Source organism: Gymnoscopelus microlampas (genome assembly GCF_963454915.1).
Source record: "Gymnoscopelus microlampas genome assembly, chromosome: 3".
Lineage (NCBI taxonomy): Eukaryota > Metazoa > Chordata > Actinopteri > Myctophiformes > Myctophidae > Gymnoscopelus > Gymnoscopelus microlampas.
In genome coordinates this window covers 52,828,600-52,853,335 of record NC_139940.1, presented here as the reverse complement: position 1 = coordinate 52,853,335, position 24,736 = coordinate 52,828,600, and the positions used below count along the sequence as shown (strand labels likewise).

Sequence of the window (24,736 nt, the reverse complement as noted above, 5' to 3'; positions counted from 1 at the left end):
GGCAGGCTTTGGTACGCGGATTGGTCACTCAATCTGAAAATAGCGCGCCTGATTTGGACCAGGTTCGGCCGACCACGGATCGATTTATTTGCCTCAGCAGAGAATGCGAAGTGCTCTCGCTTTTTCTCGGAGAAGGCAACGGACCTCTCATTGGGACTGGACGCGTTGGCTCACAGCTGGCCGAGGGAACTGCTTTATGCGTTCCCGCCACTGGAGCTCATCCGCCCAACTTTGGAGAGGGTCAGGCTCCAGGGCCTGACTGTACTGCTGGTGGCTCCAGCATGGGGCGCGTGGAGATCGGAGATAACTCCTCTACTCTACGCCGAACCCTGGTCCCTTCCTCCAATCGCGGATCTGCTGATGCAGGCAGGGACCGAGATCAACCACCCCAGCCCCAGGGACCTCGACCTGTGGGTCTGGCCCGTGAGAGGGCCAATCTAGATTCGTGCGGCCTGCCCCCTGACGTGGTAGCTACGATTCAGGGCGCCAGGGCCGGATCCACTAGGGCTGCCTATGACATTAAATGGAATGTTTTTGTGTCATGGTGCCAGGTACAGTCACCAGTGGTGGTGGCTTTCCAAGCGCCGGTACGCAGCGTCCTTATTTTCCTGCAGAGCAGGTTAAACCAGGGCTTGACCTTCTCGACGGTCAAAGTGTACTTGGCGGCCATCGCCGCCTGCCACGAAGGTTTCGAAGGTTACGGAACGGTTGGCAAGCACCCTCTGGTGCGGTGCTTCATGGGTGGAGCCAGGCGAGCCAGGCCGACTAACAGGCCTCTATTTCCGGCCTGGGATCTGGTGGTGGTGTTGAATGCTCTCTGTCTCCCTCCTTTTGAACCCCTTGAGACGGTGAGCCTCAGGGTGGTTAGCCTTAAGACGGTCCTCTTGGTGGCCCTGTCTACGGCTAAGAGGGTCAGTGACCTGCATGCACTCTCGGTGAGTTCGGAGTGCTTGAGGTTCTCGGGTGATGGCAGGAGGGTTCTGTTGAAACCGAACCTGGCATTCGTTACCAAGACCGGAGTGGTGGCACCGGCTCCGGTCGAGTTGGTGGCTTTTCATCCACCCCCTTTTGCTTCGGCGGAGGATGAACGGTTACATTGTCTCTGTCCAGTACGGGCGCTGAGGCGCTACTGTCAGATGACTGGGGTCAGTAGGTCGTCAACACAATTGTTTGTCTCCTACGGCCGAGGTGACCAGCGGAAAGCGATCGCTAAGCCGACGCTTTCTAGGTGGATAGTTGAAGCCATACAGCTCGCCTATGCTAGCAGTGGGGCCCCAGTACCTGTTGGACTGAGGGCGCACTCGACTAGGGGATTGGCTGCGTCCTGGGCCCTCTCTAGGGGGGCTTCGGTCCAGGAGATTTGCACGGCCGCTAATTGGTCGTCTCCTTCGACCTTTGCAGCTTTCTACAGCCTGGACGTGGCGGCTTCCTCTGTGGCGCACGCAGTCCTGGGCGTGGCAGCCTCATCTACTTGAGGTGCCTTTCTCCTCCTGATGTGATCCCGTGGGGCTAACGATCTGTTGGTCCTCGGGAGCAGGGGGCCCTGTTCCCTTATTTTAAGGTTGGTAGGTGACGGACCTTGTCCTCTATTAGCTGAATAAGGCGGACTTCGGTCTGTCAGGGTCTCTTTTATATCATTCCTTGTGCCGCGTCCAGGCCCGGTGGGTCTGGACGCCCCGGAGGCTGGGGCCCCGCTGTGTGCGGGCCCCTGGGCCGGAGGGGGCATGTGCGGTTTTTCAGGGATTGAATGTTTTTAACGCTTCCGGGGGGTTTATAGATCCCATAGTGAGTGCCTCACGACTCAAAACGACAAAGAACTAGAGGTTACGTAGGTAACCCCGGTTCTTTTAGTTTAGGAGTGAGGCACTCACCAAACACCCCTTTGTTTCGCCACTGCGAACAGAGGACCTGTGGTAAGAGGAAGTACAACGTCACGACCGGGCCTTATATGTCCTTCCGGAAAGGGGAAGGGACAGCCGGTCGCGTGACATACCCTCTAGCCCAATGAAATGGGCCCCGGGAGCGTATTGTGTAGCTCTGTTGCATCGCCAGATGGCGCTGTTTCCCATAGTGAGTACCTCACTCCTAAACTAAAAGAACCGGGGTTACCTACGTAACCTCTAGTTCTCTAATACTCCACTTTATGCATGACTCCTATACAGGCCTCTTAATCTGTAGTATGTATGGTTTTATGTTAGTCACATACGTATTCCCCCACACTTAGACTTACAGTAGATACATTTTGCTTAGAAGACAACACAGATCAAATGGTATAGGAACTCACGTGTGGGATATTGAACATTGCAGAGGTCAGTGGAACAGCACGTGCTGCTCATAAGAGCCCTGCCGACTCCAACGTTCGCTGAACCAGTAATGCACTGATCAGCTGCCATGCAAGTCTTAATTTGTAAAACTGCACCCCCAGCTGAAAACAAACAAAATAGTAGCTTAATTCTAGCAAATAATGTCTTTATCACACTATAAGGTCAGTCCAAGGCAATTTTAAATTACTTTGCAATGTATGACAGTTTTACGGAAAAGGCACACGGCTATAGCCTATACCTCTATCACGTACCATAAGGTTGCTTAATCGATATAGCACCACATTGCTGGGATGCTGGGCAGACGGTTACAGTGCATCGTTCTGGGGTTACTGGCATTGGGAACGGCATTCCACTCGGAAACACCATTCTTGGTTCACACTGGTGACATTCCAGGCCATAAACTAAAACAATAGGTAGACAATATCACACAGGTTAACATTGAAACCTAAAATAAACTTGGCTCGTTCCATTATTAAATTGGGAGCATGATTTGAGTACACACATTTATGATTCACAAACTACTACGATTTAGATTTTTGCATAGAAGCTGATTGTTTTGATTACAATTTACAATTTAGGCATTTGGCAGACGCTCCTAATCCAGAGTGATTTACAGTAAGCAAGGACAACACAAGATAATACATCAAATGCATAGAAATAGTAATCTAATAATAAACAAATACATAAGTAAACCAATAATCTAATAATAAACTAATACATAAGTAAACCAAGAACCTATCTATCATCAGCCAGCACGTTGAAACTATATACGTGGAGTTAAAAGTGGAGGTTTTTCTAAATGTGACCACACTGAAATGAACCCAGCAGACTAGCATTTGTGTGTATTTGAAAATTAACATTAATTAAATATGCGTTCATTGTAAATACAATGTACGTATGGAATGGTACAATAGGTATGAAATGCACGCTTATAAATATTTTGAGAAATTTGAATCAATTGATTGACACAGTCTGCAAGTGTAGGGGCTGTCCACCCCCACAACAACAAATAAAGCGAATGAATGAGACTTCTCTTTCTCTCACAAAGAGTGAGAGGAAGAAATAGGCCGAAAAAAGAAAGAAAAAAAGAAAAAAGGAGACTCTGGAATCTTGAGTCTCCTTTTTTTCTGAGCCTCCTGAGTCTCCTGAGAATCTAATGGTTCTGGTTTTGATTCACTTAGGAAGAAATGTAAGAGGAAACATGAGGAACTTATTGCTGAATGAGGCCCATTGTAACTGAATTGGATGGCAGAATCCATATCACAAGTATAACGACAATGGGCCTCATTCACCAATACCTTCGTAAGTTTTCTTACATTTCTTCCTAAATTGTTCACAGAGAAACTGCCATTGTAGTCTAGGCTGCTTCAGAACCACCACAGACAGACACCTCTGCACCGGCTGGCTGCTGCCCCATACACACTTGCACAGCTGTCCGGCCGGGGATACTGTGCCACAACTCCTCTAGTAATAATTAATGGACACCCGGAGCACACTGTGCCACAACTCCTCTGGTATTAATGCAGATTTTTGAACAATGAAAATCATATAAAACATTGGTTCTCAAAGTGGGGTCTGGGGACCCCCAGGGGTCCTTGGGGGGATACCAGGGGGTCCCCAGCAAAATGTGTTAATGCAGCATCACAATAATTTCAACCACTTTAAGTTAACCATATTTTATAATTTGGCTATTCAAAAATAGCAGATCTACAGGCTCATAGCGCGGCACAGAGTGTCGCCCTATGAGCTTGTAGATCTGCTTTTTTAATATAAAATCGAGAAAAATGTGTGCAAATCTTTAATATGCATATTTTTGTTCAACTCAAAGCTTTGCATCTGGGGGGTCCCTGGAACAAAACATTTTGAGATGGGGGTCCGTGGCCAGATACATATCATTGTGGGGGTCCATGACATGAAAAAGTTTGAGAACCACTGAAAATACGCACATCATGAAAAGCAATAGAATAACAAAACCCAACTAACCTTTTTTCCTCCGCATGTTATGTTAAAACCAAACGATAACAATTGTGTGATTACCATGTAATTATGACACTAAATGAGTGCATAAATAATTACATATTAAACAAACAAACAAACAAACAAATAAATAAATAAGACTTACCTTTGGGGAACATCATAAGCCCAGTGATCAGTATGAGCAGATGCATGATGCGTGCTGGACAGAGAGGTTCAACTGAAACACTGTGCAGGGTTACAGCTTGTAATGTGTCTGCAAAGGGGAGGTGATGTCTGGATGGTTTCAAACTGTCCTTTTTGAGCTTGTGTCCAAACAAAGCCGAGCCGTTGGGCTTCAGTTTATTTCTTCATGCATCAGCTCAAGTATGTCTCTCCATCTTGCTAGTTTAGCAATCGCCTGCATAATACGTTGTGATCATGAACTTGTGTTTGTGTCGTGTCATTTTAGCCCCTGTGTGCTGCTGTTGTCTCTCCACGGAGAGCACGTCCTTCTGGATTTTCTTGTGTGGTAACTTTGATTGATTGAATATTTTATTAGGCAAAAAAAAATAAAAAATAAAACAACACATTTACATTTAAAATACTTTGTCTAACAGTTCCGTTCATAAAAGTCCTTGCGGACTTGTTTCCAATGAGGGCCTTGGTATTCAATTCATAGACATATATAGTGGCACCATAGTTTGAATATCATTACACAAAGAAAATAAATATAAAACAGCAAAAAAAATAAAAAGAAAATAAAACACTATGTACAACAAAAGAAATAAAAAAAGGGGGGAAAGATATGTACAACAACAGGGGGGGGGGGTCGGCTGTCTAACAGGAAAATGGTACTACCTCCTCTTTTGGCCTCCTGAAAGGTGATTTTTTAAGGCTCTTTTAAATGAGCACAGCGAACTGCATTTTTTGAGGGATGGGGTATTCCAATCCTGGGTGGCAGTGCTGTAGAAGGAGAATTTGCCCATGTTTGTTTTATGGGTAGGTGGTACCAAATTGTTGTTAACGCTCCCTCTGGTATTGTGACTGTGGGTGTCACTAACCTTTTGGAGGTATTTACTCAGATATGCGGGAATAGGGGGCATATCGGGCAGATTTTCATTTACAATTTTGAAGGCCAGTCCCATTTTTAGTTGTTTAACCCTGTCTTCCACCCTGAGCCAGCCTAGGCTGGCAAAACTAATATGTAGTCTTGGAGATCGTTGATATCTGGAAATGAGGGGAGGCATCAGGTCGAACGATAGGCTATAATAAAACAGAGTTTAATAGGCAAAGTTTACATGACCAGTCAGGTCGGACGATAGGCTGTAACAAAATAGAGTTTAATAGGCAAAGTTTTTCCACAATAGCCTATCGCTAGGTTATTGTGGAAAAAGAGCTGGGGTCTATTGCCGTGTTGAGCTTTTTATAGCTATCTTTATCATGTATGTGTATGTATCCCGGTGTGTGTGTTACAGATGGGCGTGCGTGATCATGCGTGTGTGTCGAATTAGACAGTAATGCAACCCATCTGGTGCCGTGTGTCCATTGTTATCAATTTAATCCCTGTATCCCATCAGTATTGGAGTCGTGGAGTCTAGCGTGGGTGTGTATGTGTGTGTGTGTGTGTGTGTCACCATATGTTGCTATGTGTCAATTATCTATGTCCGGTGACCTATCAGTGTCGTCTTGGAGTCTAGCATGCGTGTGCTACAGTAGCTCTCTTGTATGTGTGTGTGTGTGTGTGTGTGTGTGTGTGTGTGTGTGTGTGTGTGTGTGTGCGTGCGTGCGTGCGCGCGTGCGTGTGTGTGTGCGTGTGTGCGTGTGTGTGTGCGTGCGCGTGTGTGGGGGAGTGTTTGCTCAGACACGACACTAGTCCTGTGTGCGTGTGTGTCTAACTTCACCACGCATACAAGGTATGTTATGTTATGTTATGTTTTATTTATTTGATGTGGACATCACAGTTACATTGGACAAAACCAGATGCATTGTTTACAGTGTATATAGCACGAGTGCTAATTTTCAACACCTGTCCACAGGAAGCTTTTCTAAAATACAGTAATACCAATCTAAAACCCAATCAAGTACAAAAAGGAATAATATATATATATATATCTGTACATGTATATACATATATACATACATACACATGCACACATACGTATGCACTAATAATTAACATCATCAATATCAATATTTAGACCCAATACATCAACCAAACAAAAGAAGACATAATCATTCAGATAACCAGTCAGCAACTATACGTGTGAGCACATTTGATTTAATTTGAGTTCTCTGTTAAACACATTACCATCCGACTCTAGTTTTAGAACCGTAGGCAAAGAGTTCCAGAGGTTTACCCCCTTTACTGAGAAGGCAGACTGCCCGAAGGTGTTTTTGCTTTTAGGTACAATACAATCACCATGAGTAGATGCACGTGTGGTTGCTCTACCAGAGCTCTGACGCCTATCAACCAGTCCAGAAAACAGAGGTGAAACATGATTATGTAAACATTACAAAAAGCCACAAAATTTTCAAAGGTAAAAAGGTTGTGTTTTCTTAAAATACCACAATGGTGCCATCTCATCGGTTTCTGATCCATGACTTTTATAGCCTGTTTGTATATTGATGTTATTGGTTTCAAGACAGTTTGAGAAGATTGTGACCATGATGTAATGCAGTATGACAGGTGTGAAAAAATCATAGCATGCATGTACAGCTGTGCAGTTTTACATGATAAATCCCTTCTAATATGACGAAAACAGTTTAAGGTCGGTTTAACCTTCTTGCATATATGCTTTACCTAGTCTGTCAAATTTTAAATGTTTATCCAAAATAATTCCCAAATATTTTATTTCACTCTTTTTGAGTGCACATTGAGACTGTTTTTTTGACATTTAAGGTTAATTGTGACAACTCAAGCCACTTTGAAATGTTCTGCAATTCCTTTGTCAGGTGCACAGCTGCCAGGCTGGCTGTTTTAGCAGACACATAGATGACAGTGTCATCTGCGTACATCTGGCAGCTAACACCTGGACAGGTTTTTGGAAGGTCGTTAATGTACATTGTAAACAACAGTGGTCCAAGTACCGATCCTTGGGGCACTCCCATGCTGTTAGGAAGCAATCGTGATTTCTCCCCATTGACCCTGACACACTGTTGTCTCCCTTCCAGATATGACTCAAACCACTGTAAGGCTTCTGCAGACATTTGGAAGTGCTTCAGCTTAGACAGTAGGACTCTGTGGTTGACAGTGTCAAAGGCCTTTTTCAGGTCCAAGAACACTGTCCCCACGACATGTCCCTCCACCAATAGACCCCTGACCTTGTCTAAATTTTTAGGTCTAAATCCAAACTGCTGTGGATGCAGTAGTTGGTTAGACTCTAGATATTCTGTTAGTTGCGAAGCAACAACCTTCTCCAAAATCTTTGAGACAACAGGCAGAATAGCAATAGGCCTATAGTTACTTGCCATGTCCTTGTCTCCTGACTTAAAAATCGGGGCAATTATTTCCGTTTTCCAGCTCTCTGGAAACACATTTGTTTTTATTGATAAATTAACTAAATATGTAATAGGCTCCAGCAAACAGTACAGATTTTTCTTAATTAATTCAGAGTATAGACTATGGATATCCTTTGACCTTGAGTTACTCATGTTCGCAATGTATTTTTTTTACTATATCACTAGATACCTCTTTGATTTGGAAATCATCTGAGTGGACATTGTCAGGCTCCTCAGAAGATAACTCCCTATATTTAAACTTGCTAGACAACTCCTGTACAGATTCAATAAAGAAGTCGTTGAAAACATTTGCCATAGACTCACTATTATCAATGAGGTTATTGCCTACTTTTAGACTATTAATTTTAGGGTGCTTGTGCTTGCTGGAGTCTGTTAATCTATTGATATGCTGCCATAGTTTAGAACTGTTGCCATTGGCCTCTTCAATAAGCTTGAGGAAGTAGTTACTCCTAGCCTTTCTTAGCTCAGACACTACTTTATTCCTCAGACCAGTGAAGAGGAAGTGGTCAGTGTTGTTTTTTGTTACTAATGACCTTTTAAGGGCAAAATCTCGTTTTTTAGTGAGCTGGAGAATATCATTATTAAACCAAGGGAGAGAATATTTCTTTGGTCTGCTTTTCCAAGTTTTTGTGTATTTATTTATCAAATTGCCCATGATTGTGGTGAAATGATTTACACTGTTATTTAAATCTGACTCTCTAGTTACCTTTTCCCAGTTGACTTCCATTAGCTCATGTTCAAAGATGGCTATGTTTGTCCTAGGAATTCCTGTCGTTGAAGTTTTATTTTATTTTTTGTTATAGTGAACTAAGCGTTTGTCTGTTAGTTTTCTTACAATTAATATCATATTATGATCTGAGAGTCCAGTAATAAGATTATAGGTTTTTATTGCTCTCTCTGGCCTATTTGTGAAAATCAGATCAATAAGAGTTTCACTCTTTCTAGCAATGCGGGTAGGTTTATCTATCAGCTGTTTATATTTGAATTTCTCCATAACAGATTTCAGTTTAGTTTTACCCCTTTTATCCATCCAGTTGACATTATAGTCACCAAAAAATATGGTCTCATTGCATTTATCACAAGCAGAAAGAAGACTCTTGAGTTCATTATACAGATCAACATTATGAGATGGAGGGTTATAAAGCACAACTATATTAAAATTCATATTTGGGGAAAGTATTACATTAAGTCCCAAACACTCCAAGTTTACATCCAGTTCAAGTTCTACACATTTAAAACGCTCCCTAATGTAAATTAGAACACCCCCCCATCCTACTTTACCTGTTATTCTGTCTTTCCTATAGCATGAGTATCCAGATATATTAACTCTGTCAGTGGAGACATTGCAGTTCAACCAACTCTCAGATATACACAAAAAATCCAAGTTAGACTCCATGAGCAATTTCCTTATCTGATCTATTTTTGGTAAAAGGCTTCTGATATTTAAATGACCCCCCAGTAGTCCTTTAGGTTTTGAGTGTGGATTCCAAATGACTTGTGCATGATTTACAGTTTGAAAGAACTTGAGCTTTCTCTGTTTTAGTGTTGCGCGATGACGAGAGTCACGTGACTGTTGTTTTCCCCCCGCGGGGCTTCGTCTTTGTTTACACTTGACTACTGTCCCAGGCGGGTCATCGTGAATACTGTCTGTTGTTGTTGATAAGGCATATGCAACCTCAGGACTCACCCGAGTGCCAATGGCATCGGCCCGGGGCTGATCACACTCCACTACTGCCGAAACAGCAGCGCGTGCCGGATGACATTGCACGGTGTTCTCCGCCGCTCCTCCGCGATGTAACGTTGGCCGCTGCACGAGCCCAGCTGGCACCGTGACACCCGTAGATTCCCGAACGCCCGGCGAGTTGATTCCAGCGACGGTGGTTGAAAAGGCTTGTTCACCTATCCATGCCTCCGCCAAACAGTCCTGCCGACGAAACTCCTCTCCCGCCCCCCCCAGGGCAGCGTCCGCCGCGGTTCCACCCGGACACATGCCACCCAGCGACATGGGAGCACCGATAAGTTGTGACAGCGGGATTGTTGTAGATGGCGTTACAGTCTGGAGGAATTCGGTCGCTGGAGATGATTCAAACTGCACCTGCAGGATGGTGTCTTCCTTCGTTGCATAGCCGCCCGCTAGTTGTGGAGAGGGCCCAGGGTTACGTTGAACGTCCCCTGATAACAGCAACAGTAGTAATAGCATTTTGGCTGTGTGCCAACTGCTGCTCAATCGTCTCGTTATGGGTTTGTGTGATGACTTAATGACCTGAGCGCGGCCATCATTGAGAACCCGTTCAAAGACGACAGCGTAGCCATTTCCCAAAAAATTCAGTTGTGTTTTTACTGATAAAATGCCAAGTGGATCACTGGTGTGGTCCTCACAGTGTTGCTCTTTAGCCTCAGTACCCGGTGTGTCACAGGTGGATAGGACAGGCACCAGCAGTAGGAGGCCACAGACGAGGAGGTACAGACCGGCGTTGTGAAGATTATGTTTTCTCTTGTTTTTACCGCACCATTTCAAAATAGAATAGTGCAGTGACTTACTAAAAAGCCCCAAAAATACCATAACAAATTGGAAGATGAGTTTAAGGGCAGCGTTGTTAAAAAAAGTTTGCAGATAAGTGGAGCCTTCCAAACCACCCACTGCCACTGCCGCCATCTTTTTTTTATGTTGGTGGTCCTCCCTCAGTCTCTGCAGTTTAACAAGTTCATTTGGTGTCGTTGGCACTACAGTGAATGTAAACATTTGGCTTTTGTTCTTTCAGTTCAATGTAGAGAGAATAATCGCACATCTATCGCACATCTACTGTTACTTATTTCAGGTGCGTTGGATAGTAGATATTCTGAATCAAACAAGAAGTCCCGCACACTGTATCTTGCTGTGGCAACTCACTTTTTTTATTTAATGACAAACGTTTCGGTCTGTCTGGACCTTCCTCAATAGTGTCTTACAATACTGATCACTATGTTCTCTTATATACAAACACTCCATCTGGTTAACAGGTGTGAGACAATCACACTCCCAATGGGAGTGTCACTCAATGATTGTCTCTAGTGTGTGAGCTTGTCGATTTGCCCAGACTCAACATATATACATCCATTATTTACAAATATTCACAAATGTTTATACAGAAACAAACTTAAGAAATGAAAACATCGGCCTTGCGGCTTTCATAAGTCACTCTTAGCTTTGCATTAGAGCTTGGTTTTGCCCAGACAATTAATATAGTATTACAGAGTTTTCAAATGCATAGTCCCACAATGAATTACAACATCACATGCCATGGAATTTCACCGTTCAACCCTTTTGGGAATAATGTTTGTAGGGTATAAATCCAATAAACTTCTCTTTTGTTTAGTATTTCATCTATGTTTCCCCATCTCTCAGGTAGAATAATTTTTTCAATCCCTTGGAATTTGAACGATGAGATGTCATGTTTGAAGTCATTAAAATGTACTGCTACTGGGTACGTCATTTCTCCTTCTTCTCATTCTTTGTTTGAGCTGGCGTGATGTTTTTCCCACATACACCAGTCCGCATGGACATTTAATCAAATAAATAACATGTGTAGTGGTGCAAGTAATGACATCATTGATAGAATACCTTTGACCATATTGTTGCACTGGGCACAACCTCTACATTTATAGCAACCATTCGGAAGAGGTGCTAACAATGATTGTGTTTCCCTTTTCCTTGTTTTTATATGTGCATGCACTAGGCTATCTCTCAGATTGTGTCCTCTTCTATACACTATTAGAGGTGGATCTTTTAAATCTGTTGATATGGTAGGGTCTGAGGATAGTATGTGCCAATGTTTATTAATTATGGGCCCCAATATATAGCTGTTAGGGGTGTACTGTAGGTTCTTTCAGTTTCACCACTACTACCTGTTCCCCGCCGCTGCGGGCATTGCGAACCGTGCACTCTGCCCTTGCAAACGTGGTAGGTTAACTGTCTGTCTCTCTGTTCTTGTTTCATTGATCTCAGTATTGTTGAATAAGGGCTTGATGACACCACACTGCTGCTTTGCTGTATATGAAAGTGACCACACTCCCTAGCTGGGGTTTAGTTTTGCCATGTTGGGAATAGGTGGTAGTGGATCCTACTAGCTTAGACTTAGCCAAACGGTTACATGTGTTTAGCTGTAGTCAAAGTATCTCCTCCTGATCAAACATCAAGTAAAATACAAGCACTGCTAGTTTCACTATAATGTAAATAGGGCTTTGTGGTAGCAATATTTATAGACTGTCAAATGTATGTATTTGTCTGCCTCCCATTCAATCTCATTGAAGGTCTAGTCAGCAAGCTTTCACAATACAATGTGCTAATTCTAACTCAACTACAGATGTCAATCTAACAGCTGAGCTGACTCCTCCATGCTCCTCTGTCAGCGAATCAGTATTTACTGTTTATAACTATTTGTATGTCACCATTATTTTTAGTATATATATCCTTATATGACTATTAGAATAGCATCTCTGGTAGAGTTGACACTATAAGAATGGTCTGAGATTGGTGCTCAAGGCAACACGGTCTCACTCCGAAAACGTAGCCGGTTGCCTTTTTGTCAGAACCCCGCGACGGAGCCGAATGCCGTCGCTGGACGCCAGCGACGTAATTATGTGCCTTCCACGGTCACTCATAGACATTCATTGAGGTCCAAAGACGACACATTGCGCCGTCACAGGCGGGCCATTGATAATGCATTGGCATTTCAAAACGTGCGCTAAGAAGCTTGTTTGAAATGCACCAGACCACACGCCACCACCCACAAAAACCTGTAAATATTCGGAGTATTTACATACTAGTTTGGTAATTTTTCGATGAGTATTTGTTGAGAACGACACTTTTATTTAACTTTTGTATACCCGTGACGTCACGTCATATTACTTCCGTATGACTTGATTGACAGTAGTAAAGATCCGATCAAAACTATTTATTTTAATCTAATAGATCTATATAAATGATCTGCTTGTCCACTAATCAATTATTCTGGCACTTAAATGCCTAATGTATGAACAATTCTAGCAATAAATAATTATTTGTAATTTCTTGATTCCTAGCACTCATAAAATCCCGCCTACTGCATCCGGAGGTTCACCACGTCCACATACATGAAAACAAACATAACGTTTCCGTATCCGTTCTGAACCGGAAATGTGGTTATAGGCACATTTCACGTTCTGTAAAGGTTCTGGCCTTCTTTTAAAGCGTTTTGAAACAAATAACAGCAGTCTTTTGCAGTCGCTTAGGAACAAATAGCAGCATTTATTTTTTCTCAAAACGATTTCATGTTTTTTGTAACATTTAGGACGTAAACAATCATATTGAGGGGCAGTTGTGCAGCAAAAACGTCATTACCCGCGTTGCCAGATTCTGTGAGAGAAACAAGCAACCACTGGTCTAGGAAAACAAGCCCAAAAGAAGCAACTATGGGCCACATGACTCATGAGCACTTCAAACATATACGTCAGCTGCTTGAAAATAGCAGATCTACAAGCTCACAACGTGTCGTGATGCGACGCGTTGTGAGCTTGTAGATCTGCTATTTTCAAATTCATTTTTGGGGGAAATTATAATAAGCATACCTGGCAACACTGGTATGCATATGTGCGTCTATGCCTCCCATGATGCATTGCATTGTTTTTCAACTACATCGCGGTAAGTGAAGTCTTGTTACTTTTTCATTTATTTAATAGAAATACATGTTAAATCTGCACCCCCACCACCACTAAATCATAGAACCATAACACAGGGTTGTTGCTAACATGTTAGGGTGTGTACAGTAGCAAGTTGGTCGGTCTGTATAAGTTTAAAACTGTTTTACAGTGGACATATCCCTAAGCTAACAAGCCATAACAAACAAACACAACAACATGAGCTCGGCTATTTGTGTGTGTGTCTCTTCATTTGTGTGTAGTTATGTATTCTATATGCCATGTTTGTTTGCACAACACTAAAGGCAAAACGAAATGTAATCATTGTTTGTGTTTCCCATTCTGAGTGTACAAATGGATGTTTTATTATGAATAGAATACAAAAGGATCCTATTGAGCCATAGTGCTTTCTTGTGGTTTAAATCCTATAGAACTTTACTGTCCTGTACTGCTAATAAAGTATTAAATCAATTAATCAATCAATCAGTACTAGTAGTACAGTCAAATGTTATGCTAAAATATGAACACAATAAGCCCCAGGGGCTTGTTTACATTTTGGTCCATTGTACTCAATTGAACAGTCATATTATATATACCATACAGAGGTGCAATGCAAAACATGTTGGGATAAAGGTCAGTTGAATAAGAGAAGATGGGTGGGGGCGGGGGGCAGAGGATTCAACTATAAAGCTGGTACCAGGAGTTAAATAAAGATTTTTTAAAACAGGAACTATTTAATCACTTAATTTAAATGTATTATGATGTTAATGTTGTTGTTGTTTGGATATTCGAAAGTAGCTGATCAAAAAGCTCACAAAGCATTGCGATGTGACGTGTTGTGAGCTTATGGATCTATTTCTTAAAACTGATATGTTACATATTAATTTGGGGCGCTTCACATGAAAAGCCAGAACCAGAACCACTGCCATAGTCCATATTCACACGGCGGCCATTTTGGAATTTAACATTGCGTTGCTGTGGCAACTGGGGTGGCATTTCATTGGCAATATGGCCGCTGTGTGGATATGGTCTATAAGGGTCTATTCCAGGGGTCTTCAACAGGGGGTCCTTAGAGCTACTATAGGGGGTCCGCCAAATCTTTGTGTGATAGGATTTTTTTTTTACATTAACCACTTGAACCCTATAATTCCTTTTCTGAGGGGAACATTAGCCGAAAATAGCAGATCTACAAGCTCTCAACGCCTCGCGCTTGAGAGCTTGTAGATCGGCTATTTTTTTGGCAAAGAGGCTATATGTATAGAGGGGGAAAAAGCAGACAAAGTAAACCAAAAAAGTTTAATCTGAAACACAATTTTATACAATATAGAGGGGGTCCCTGCTTCATCTCTCTCTCAGCTAGGGGGTCCTTGGCCTGAAAACGTTGAAGACCCCTGTTCTATTCGGTTCTGTACACTCTCAGAGTGTATCTCAGGATTTCAGTGTATGCAGCTATTAAAGGTATCGTGATGTGTTTTTGGGCAAGTATAAGATTCTGTATATCTGGTTTAGGGCTGTTTCTCCTTTTGTTCATTGTAATTCTGAATATGTTGCTTTCTCTTACAGATCCTTCCAACCAAACTCTCCTAAACAAACAAACAAACAAACAACCAACCCAAAAGGCACTTTTAAGAGCCACTCTCTCTCTCTCTCTCTCTCTCTGTCTCTCGCACTCTCTCTCTCCCCCCCCCACCCCACACCTTTCTCTTAGTGTGTGTGTGTGTGTGTGTGTGTGTGTGTGTGTGTGTGTGTGTGTGTGTGTGTGTGTGTGTGTGTGTGTGTGTTTACCCTTGTTTGTCTTATCATTGTCTTTGTCTGTTATTTGTTGTTACCCGTCACCATGAGTGATCCAAAAGCCATGGTTACGGAACTTGAAAGGAGTTTAAATGCCGCAAAAGCGGCAGCTGTGGCCAGAAGTCTAAATGCCTTGATTCCTCCAGAGTCACAATGGAGAGCACCACCAACTCCAGCGAAGAAGGCAAAGGCACCTGGACCAGCCGTAAGGTGGAAAAAGAGAGACAGCAATAGAAATGTCATCCCTGCCAGGATCAACCAGAAATCAGGGTCAGTATTGTTATACCATTAACTCATTTAGACCTGAGGCCGATTATAAAATCCACTTTAAAATTTCAAAAGCTTTTGCGATCCACCCATCTGACCACTTAACCCGGCAGCCTATCTCAGCTGCCATGTTCAGTGGTCATACTGTATGTGTGGATCGCATACATTTTCAGAGCATGTGAAGTGTCCACTTGACTTTGGGCAAGACACTGAACCCCTAACTGCTCCTGATGAGCAGATTGGTGCCTTGCTTTGCCGTCTGTGTTGATGTGTGTGAATGTAATAAACATTGAAAATCACTGTGGATATAACAACATTTAACTTGATAAGGCTTCCTTTAAAAAAGATGTCCTGAGTGCCTTGCCAATGGACAGCTAGACATTTTTTTAAATCAACCTACAGCAATCATTCCTATTTGATTGCATATTCATAGGCGACTGAACTGTCCACGTTATGGTTTGGGAAAAGTCTAATAGTCCTCATGATAATAACCAGGCTGACACTAGTGTTACAGAACATAGGATAGTGTAGTTATATAGTTAGTTATAGTTTTTACAATTCATGCATTTAGCAGATGCTCTTAATCCAGAGCGACGTGCCATTTTTGGCTGGTTGAAGACCAATCATGCTGCGGCATTCTAGACAATTTGGAAAGGCTTAAGTGCACATGCCAGGCCAGTGAGTAAATGTTGAGGAGAGAGTAAATGTTGATGACAGTGTTTTTTTTTTCCTGTTGTAGCTGGTCCAAGTCGGAAGGCTCATCCAGGTGGTTGCGGTCAGAAACCTGTTCCTCCCAACGATTTTCCTGACACTAATGCTGAGGTCTCCTTTGCTCCAAATGCCGTTGGTGTGTATTTCATTAGTGCAAAGCAATATGTTCATGATATATTCTAATAATCTGTCAATGAGTTTGAATGTTAATTATATGTTTGTATTGCACATTTACCAGAATAAATGTGCAACTAACCTTTTCACAGCCATTATTATACTTTTTATATTGTAAATGTAAAACATAACCTAATGTTGTTTTTCAATATCCCATACTATCTTAACAGAGCGTTTCATACAAGAGCTCCAGCACTCCCTGAGCGTTGCATCGGCTGACATCGAGGAAGCACCAACCCCAGCTCCTCTCCAGGCTTCCTCCGACTGGAGTACGCGGAACCACTCTCTTTTAGAGAGATGGCGGGCAGAGAGACCCTGGCTGAGTAACCGCGTTGCAGCGAGGGCACATGTAGGCACACACATGTGCCAACAGTGTGCCATCAGTCCAGCTGCTGTCTGCTGTCATGGCTGTGAACCACGGCCATTCCTGTGTGCCGAATGTGACATCAAAACGCACACAGACACTAGAAACGTGATGCACAACAGGGATGCCATGAATGCAGGGTTCTTCCAGCCTTTGCCTCCAACCACCTGCATTGTAGATGAGGCTCATTGCCGTTGTGGTAAGTTCTTGTTTGTGAGTACACCATATCATATCCTCTCTGACTCATTAATCTCATTACTTTGACCACTAAACAATGCATTTTTTTGTCCTGTCTTACGGTCATGGAATCTTTTTAACCTTTCTCACTCTTCTTTCAGTCTCTTCAAGTGGTTCCAGCAATCGTAATGTTCTATTTCCTATTGGACACAAATTATCTTTTTCAGAGTGCTTTGTACCTGTGCGGATACCTGCAAATATCTGTGGTTGTGCATCGGAGGCATTGAGGGTCAACCCAGGAAAGGCTGTTGCTGTGATCACAATGGATGGTAAGGATTTTTTTTTTTTTTTAAAGCATCTTAAAAATATATTTTTACTTGGTATTTTTACTTACCCACAAGGCTTGTCATAGGTGTATTTATGAAATCAAACGTATGCCTATTGACTAATTTATGCCATGCTAGGTTTTACATTACAGTGTGCGTGTCTTTGATTTTCTAGGGCGATATGATCTCAGCATGCCTGACCTGAGTTGCGAGTCATGCCAAGCCACTTGGACTGCTGGAGTGGACGATCTCATTTGCAGTAACTGCTGGCCTGCTACACTTAATTTCGCAACAGTTTATGCCACAGATATATTTTTCTCATTTGAGAAAATGAAGATGGCTGCACCAGGACTGTCCTGCCAGGCATTTTTAAGAATGCTTGATCAGCGAACTGTTCACTTTGGCCGTGTGAGTATTTAATTTAGTTAGCCAACAGTATATATTTTTTCTTTTTGTCATGTGCATTGAATTTGTTTCTTATTTATTGCCTGCCCATTATAAACTGTTGATATCCTTATTTTGAAATAGACAGGGAAGATCTCAACAGATGCCTTCCAGAAGAGCTACTTTCAGTGGGAAGTTGTACAGTTTGAGCCACATCGCTGTCTCGCCAATATCAGAAGGTAATGATATCAGTGATGTTCTTTAAGATTTTTAATATTACATGTGGCAGTATTTTACGTGTATGAGACAACATTTGTTTTCTTGTCTTTGATTCTTTGTCATTGTAGGCCGTTAAAGGTCTTCAAAGCCAACAGCAGAACCTGGAATCCCTAAAGGTGGAATTAGCAGTGTCAGAGAGCCAGTTGGAGGATTGGGTGAAGGAGTGGGCAGAAGGTGAGGAATTGATTATTGTTAATGCACATATTATTTGCTCACAGCTTTAAAAGTTATAAGTCAAAACTTAAAATCGAACGGGTAACCAGTGAAGACAGCTAATATGGGGGTGATATGGTCACGTTACCTGGAGTTCACTGACATTGGGTTCCTAATCCTTGTGTCTTATACTGTGGTTTTGTACCCACCTATTTCCTCTCTTCTGCAGCAGCACCAACAACTACTGCTGATGAGCCTGATGCCTTGGCCAATAGGATGGAGATGCTGGTGCTTGGGCTCAAAAGGAGGTCTCAGCGTCTGCATAAAGACACTGACGGAACAAAAGCTCGTGCCAGGATCCTTCGACAGATGAGGAAGGAGAAGGAGATCCTAGCTTCTGTTGTAGAACAGTACAACAGGTTGGTTCCTAGCGCAGAACACCTGAGCATGGAAACCATCATATCTGTTGATACAGCATGGCCATGGCAGCTTCATCACAGTGGTATGTACACTAGTCTGTTGACTGCTTCCAACAAATCTGACCCATAATTCCACATAATATACACACTTGCTTGTTGAGTTTGGGAGAGGCAACTTTGAGTGGTGTGTTTACAAGTGTCTAAGTGGCTAACACTGCTCATTTTCCCTGTGAATCTTTGTCATAAATGCATTCCAGATTCTGTCGATCTCAGAACAAAGAGACGGGCGTTATGACGTCATCATGGCAGGAAGGCGACTCACAGAGGAGAAGAAAATCCTGGTGACTGAGATGGAACATCACTGGAAAAGTCTTTCAGCGTATGACCATGACCTGAAGGAGCTGTCGTGCAGTTTTTCTTCTGGGCCAATGAGTATGTATTTGCAATAAATTATTTTTGTAACAACTGCTATGCATTCCATGTCTATAATTCATTATAAACATACTTCTAATATATTCTAATCTGCGTATAACACTGTATAATTATAATAATAAACACCCACAAAATAATCTTAATGCATTTTAACAGTTATCATAACACAAATAGCATTTCATGATGACTTGGGGCTGATGCATATTCCACTTTTAGAGCCGAGTTTAAATCGGTTCGTTTCGGGTGTCACAACATCTCGGCAGCACCCTTCGAACCTCTGAATGACGTTGTTTGGACAGAGCCAAACCGATTTTAACTCTGCTCTAAAAGTGGAGTACGCATCGGCCCTTATAAGGTGACTTAAGGTCAAGTATTATAGGTCTCTATGATCTTGCATAGACAGTTATGACAGTATAATGGATTTTAACAAATATTATAATGCATTATAAGCGTGATTATAAAGCATTACTACTATGAGAATTAATATGGGATTCTTAGGAAGTGTCATCATACAATGGTTTATGATTGCAGTTATGATTGTTTATAACTGTAACTATAGTTTTATAAGCTTATTCTAATTCATTTTACATGGCCTTATACGTCATTATACAAATCTCTAATGTGTTATTGTTATAAGGCATTATTCATGAGTGCTATACTTACAACTGTATAAGTATGTTTATAACACATTATAGGCATGGGATGCATAGCAAGTGTTACAATATTTCATGAATATAATACATACCACTGATGACTGTTACTAACACAGGTTTTGTCTTGTGTTCTACCCCAAGGCTCACCGTGGAAACTAAGTTTCGAGGGTCTGAAAGGACTGCAGTGCATAATCCTCCGTAAGCAGTGGGAAAACCGAAAAGGGATGATGCTGGCATGGGAACATTACATGCAAGTTGATGAACTGATGCAGAGAACGTCACCTTTTTGGACAACACAGATGATGCTGATGATGATGACAGTGACTCAGACATGTCTGAGGACGAATTGGAATAGGCAACCATTGCAGACCATTTCATTTGGCTCTCCTCTGGTCATGTCTATCTCGCTCTCTCTCAACCACTCCTACCTACAGGCCTTTTTTTACAGCCACACTGGACCACTTTGATGGACTACTTTCCCAATGTTGGATTACCACGATTTGTGTGGATTGTTCCCCTTTGCGGACTACTAAACTGCCCCTGGCAGGTAAATAAAACTTTCTGTCAGGTGGAGTTTGCTTTCAGGTTGCCCGACTGGGGACAGCAGGGCTGTGTTGTGTCAGATGGAGCATGGGGTAGGAGAAGGAGAGAGGAGGCCATTGACTCTGGCCCTCAGCAAGGAACACAATCCAACCATTTATGAAGAACGTATGAGGATGCAGAGAGCACGTCCCCTCTCCGCTGTTTGAGAGCGGACGCCAACGGAATCATCACAATATCTGCCTAAACACCTGAACGTGGCCAGAGCACTCTTTCTTCTGGTCTGTGGAATGTAAAATAAGAGCACTGTTTGCCTATAATGTGCTGTTCTCACTGTTGCTACACTTAAAAATATAAAATGGCAAGTGTGAACCCATAGTCATATTCATAGCTATGTATGTATTTTGCTTAAAGATTGAGGTATGACATTTGTTATCGCACAGCCCCAGAAAGTAAAAAATTAACGGTAATCAAAATGTTACGTATCATTCCATAATGACCTTTGGGAAAGTAGAACATGACCTGTCCTTGCCCGACAGGCAAATGCCTCTGACACCTTAGTGTCAACCCCTGAAATAAGATATATATTTCAAGAGCATGATATCATAGTAAACATCCATCTAAACCAGTGATATTGAACTGGAGTCCTGTGGGCCAAATGTGTAGTTTTCTTGTGGCCCTGGAACACATTCCATATACCCAAAATATATTTTGGATGGTTGGTTGTACAGGATGACAACGTTTTTTTGCTTTCCGTAACCGTTAACCAAAACTTGTTACATCAGCTTGTTGCATGCTGACCACTGACCAGTGTTTTGTGCTATAGTACAAACGTATGTCGATTGCACAGTGTGTGCTGCAGGTAGGCCACTATATGACCATAATGGACATGGTTACTTCCTGACTGCTTCATACATGTACGCATTTGATGTTTGAGAGGATAATGTCTGTGCCAGACCTTTTTAGTGCACAGGCTTAGAATTTGAGAAAATGAGAAGTATGCATTTGAATGTGTTCTGTGTGCGGGTCCCTTTGTGTCTTTGTGAGAACAGTAGCGGGGGCAGGTGAAATGCTTCTCTGAAGTGTTTGTATGTTTGTATGAATGGGTGAAGTGGTCCCTTTTCCTGTTAATACTTTTAACAGTACAGGCAGTACAGTACGTTTATGCTAATGTAATGACAAAAAAATAAAATAAAAAGGCCCAGGGGCTTCTTTTCCATTGTGCGAATGTGATCTGTGTTTTGCAGGGTACATGTTTGTATATATTGTATACTGTTTATTATTGATGGTACTTCTGGACCATATGAAGGTGTGATTCACACGGAAATGCTGTCTGATTTATAGTTCTCTGCACCTTAATAAAAGGCAGTTAAACCTTCCTTGTTATTCCATTGCCTCCTCCTTATATTGGTCCTTCTGGAATGTATTCATCTCTATTGCTGTATCTGACAGTCCTTGTTGTGTATCTGTCATCTTGTAACTGCTGGCTGACTGTGCTGCCTCTGGGCAACTGACGTAATGATGTAACTGATGTAATGTGCCAATAACACTGATTCTGATTAAAAGATAGTTAAAGCTACTTATAGAACACCAGGAAATGCCTTCGTGTATTGTTTGTATTCTATGCAAGTAATACATTTTTCAGTAAATGTCCGTTGAATGTTCTTATGAAGCATTTTGTTCACAGAACATTTTTGTTCATACAAAACCGCAAGTCATGCTTTCATTCCCACTAGCTGAAGGACAAAATGTGTGGACATTCAAGGTGGAGAGTTGGGACATTTCTGGAGCACAATATACATATATTTTAATCATTGTAGATAGGTTTGTCACGATTCACTTACCTCACGATTCGATTCAAAATCGATTCCTAGGGTGCCGATTCGATTAAAATTGCGATTCTGCGATTAATTGATATTCGATTCGATTCTGCGATTCATTGCGATTTTCTAGGGTGCCGATTCGATTAAAATTGCGATTCTGCGATTAATTGATATTCGATTCTGCGATTTATTGCGATTTTCTACCCCAAATCACTTTGCTTTAATTATACTAGAACATTTTAATATAATATAAACCATGAAAAGTTGAATCATACACTTCAATGCAGCCAGATCATGTCAGTCAGTCTTTCTGACATTGATTTCAGACAAAGTGCCAGTGAAAAAGGTACTAACTTATAAAAAAAAATATATATATATATATTATTATTATTTTTTTTTTAATAAAAAAAATCGATTTTAATATTTTGATTCGATTTTTAAAATCGTGGCATTAAGAATCGCGATTTATTCATGAATCGATTTTTTTTGACAGGCCTAATTGTAGACCAGCCTATTACCACATGATGCCAAAATATTACATTTAAAGGTGATTACTGGCTTTAGCTGGCAGTGGGAATATACTACAACAATACATTCCAGGAATCTGTAATAGTACAGTGTAATAGTATAGTAGCACTCATAAGCAGATTATAATGCATTATAACTATGCTTATAAGACAGGGGTCTTATAAAGGGGCCCGGGACCCCTAGTGTGTCCTCAGAGTTACTCCAGGGGGTCCGGCAAATCTTTGTGATAGGATCTTTTTTTTTTACATTAATAACCTGAACCCTAGCATCTCTATTCTTATGAACATTAGCTGAAAATAGCAGATCTACATGCTCACAACGCCTCACGCTGCAAGGCGTTGTGAGCTTGTAGATCGGCTATTTTCGGCAAAGTGGTTTGGTGTCGAGGGCAAAAGAAGCAAATCAAGTACCAAGTATTGAATGTTTAAGTGGTTAAATGTATGAAATGAACCAAAAATATTAATTTACACAGCACTGATGATAGTCAATGAAGCTATCTATGAAATCTATGAAAACGTTTAATCTGCAACACAATTGTATGCAATGTATGGAGGTCCCTGCTTCATCTCTCTCTCAGCTAGGGGGTCCTTGGGATGAAAACGTTGAAGACCCCTGTTATAAGACATTATGCATAGCAAGTGTTACCAAGGTGGGTGTATATGAAAGTAATGAGTATCAGAAAGCTGGCCACATGGGGCCTGGGAATGTCAAAATACAGCTCTGTGTCAAACATGACACCAAGGTTAGTGTAATAGTGTAATAGTGTAATAGTGTAGTAGTGTAATAGTGTAATAGACTAATAAAGTAATAGAGGGTATGGGGTGCGTGCTGGCTTAGCGGTCCAGGTGCATACCACATAGGCTCTGATGCCTGGCAGCGTGTCGCGGGTTCGAGTCCCGATCCTGGCGGCCTTTGCTGTGTGTCGCCCCCCATCTCTCTCCCCATTTCCTGTCAGCCTATACTGTCCTATCAATAAAGGCATAAAAGCCCAAAAACAAATAATTTTTAAAAAAGTAATAAAGGGTAGGCATCATATGCCACTCATCTACACTGAGTGCCAAAACATAAAGCATCATGAAGCATTGGAGTTTGGAAGAGCTCATTGGGAAACTCCTACTGACGCTGTATTTTGCCACTCAATAGACGTTCATGCATAACTTCCAGGTACAATGATGTCACACGCATACCCTTGACCTGCACCTTAACCCTTAACCTCAGTAAGACTATGCCTAAACCTTACCATAACCCTAACCTCAGTACAACTAGGCCTGCCAAGGAGCCAATCAAGACACAGGTGAGGCGGGTCTATCCTATAACGTTGATGGGATCCATAATAACACATAGGACTGTGCCTGAAATAACCGATTCACACAAGCTCAAATGAGTAGCATCGGCAACCCGTTGTGATCTTGTAGATCGTCTATTTTATTGCCCTTTGAACAATGTTCAAAGGGCACCTGTGATGAGCAGGAACAACCCATAATATTTACAATGAAATATGTTTCTATGTAGGGCAAGGCCTTTCAAATTATGGCTTTGCTGTTGACCTATGACAAAGTTTAATGTCCATCTCCTTCCAAGCTATGAGTCTAACAGTCATACATTCTCAGACCATTTCAGAGCCATCCTAGATAAAATCAGTCAAACAGATGTTTCAGGAATTATTTAGTAACCAAATGTGTTTGAGATATTGATGTGTGCCTTACTTACATAGTCATCCATTACAATTAGGAAAACTACATGTTGGAGCTGATACGTAGTTTAGGGTTAGGTTAGGGTTACCTAAGCCTAAGCCTCATTCCCCTGGCTAGCATGATGCAACTCCTTGCAACCAAACGGTTTCATGCAACTACTTGCAACTGCTCGCAACCATTATCCCCAATGGCAGTTCCAAGGAGTTGCATTGGTGTGACATGTCCATAAAACTGTTTAGTTGCAAGGAGTTGCATCGCGAATCATTGGTGTGGTTTGGGCTTTAAAATGAAAATCATTTTACCTTTTATCAAAAAGGTCCGAACACCTCTCAGTCTGTTCCTTGTTTGTTTGTGGGCTATGATGCAAAACAAATCTGTCAAACAGGTCATTCTCTGTAACACTTGTTGAGGCATCTTCCTCTTCTCCAGGCTTCAAATCCTGGATCCCATTCAGTTGTCTACACGTTAACCCCTCAGGAATATAGAAATAACATTGATTTTCATGCATGGCTAGCAGTCTACACACAAAAGAGGGTATGAGGAGTCAGTAGGAGTGAGGAGTTAGGA

The 24,736-nt window shown here is 41.9% G+C and overlaps 1 protein-coding gene and 1 long non-coding RNA gene across 2 annotated transcripts; both read left to right on the top strand.

Annotated features, from left to right (window-relative positions):
• Positions 1-16,736: 16,736 nt before the first annotated feature.
• Positions 16,737-18,353, top strand: LOC311042579 (uncharacterized protein). The gene is made up of 6 exons (XM_084053385.1): positions 16,737-16,960; positions 17,166-17,267; positions 17,440-17,672; positions 17,793-17,887; positions 17,996-18,101; positions 18,313-18,353. Exons 1-5 carry the CDS (start codon positions 16,759-16,761, stop codon positions 18,039-18,041), a joined length of 678 nt encoding a protein of 225 aa, XP_083909511.1. The 5' UTR covers positions 16,737-16,758; the 3' UTR covers positions 18,042-18,101; positions 18,313-18,353.
• Positions 18,354-18,376: 23 nt separating this feature from the next.
• Positions 18,377-21,042, top strand: LOC311042578. Its single transcript, XR_014600520.1, has 3 exons — positions 18,377-18,582; positions 18,757-18,931; positions 19,726-21,042. It is a non-coding gene; the product is annotated as an uncharacterized lncRNA (long non-coding RNA).
• Positions 21,043-24,736: the final 3,694 nt, after the last annotated feature.

What these genes read in the sequence shown, in the direction of transcription:
- LOC311042579 (XM_084053385.1), top strand. Translation starts at nt 16,759, where the DNA reads ATGTGCCAACAGTGTGCCATCAGTCCAGCTGCTGTCTGCTGTCATGGC. An exon ending in TGAGGCTCATTGCCGTTGTG is followed by an intron (nt 16,961 to 17,165) that starts GTAAGTTCTTGT and finishes TATCTTTTTCAG; the next exon opens with AGTGCTTTGTACCTGTGCGG. An exon ending in GAACTGTTCACTTTGGCCGT is followed by an intron (nt 17,673 to 17,792) that starts GTGAGTATTTAA and finishes ATTTTGAAATAG; the next exon opens with ACAGGGAAGATCTCAACAGA.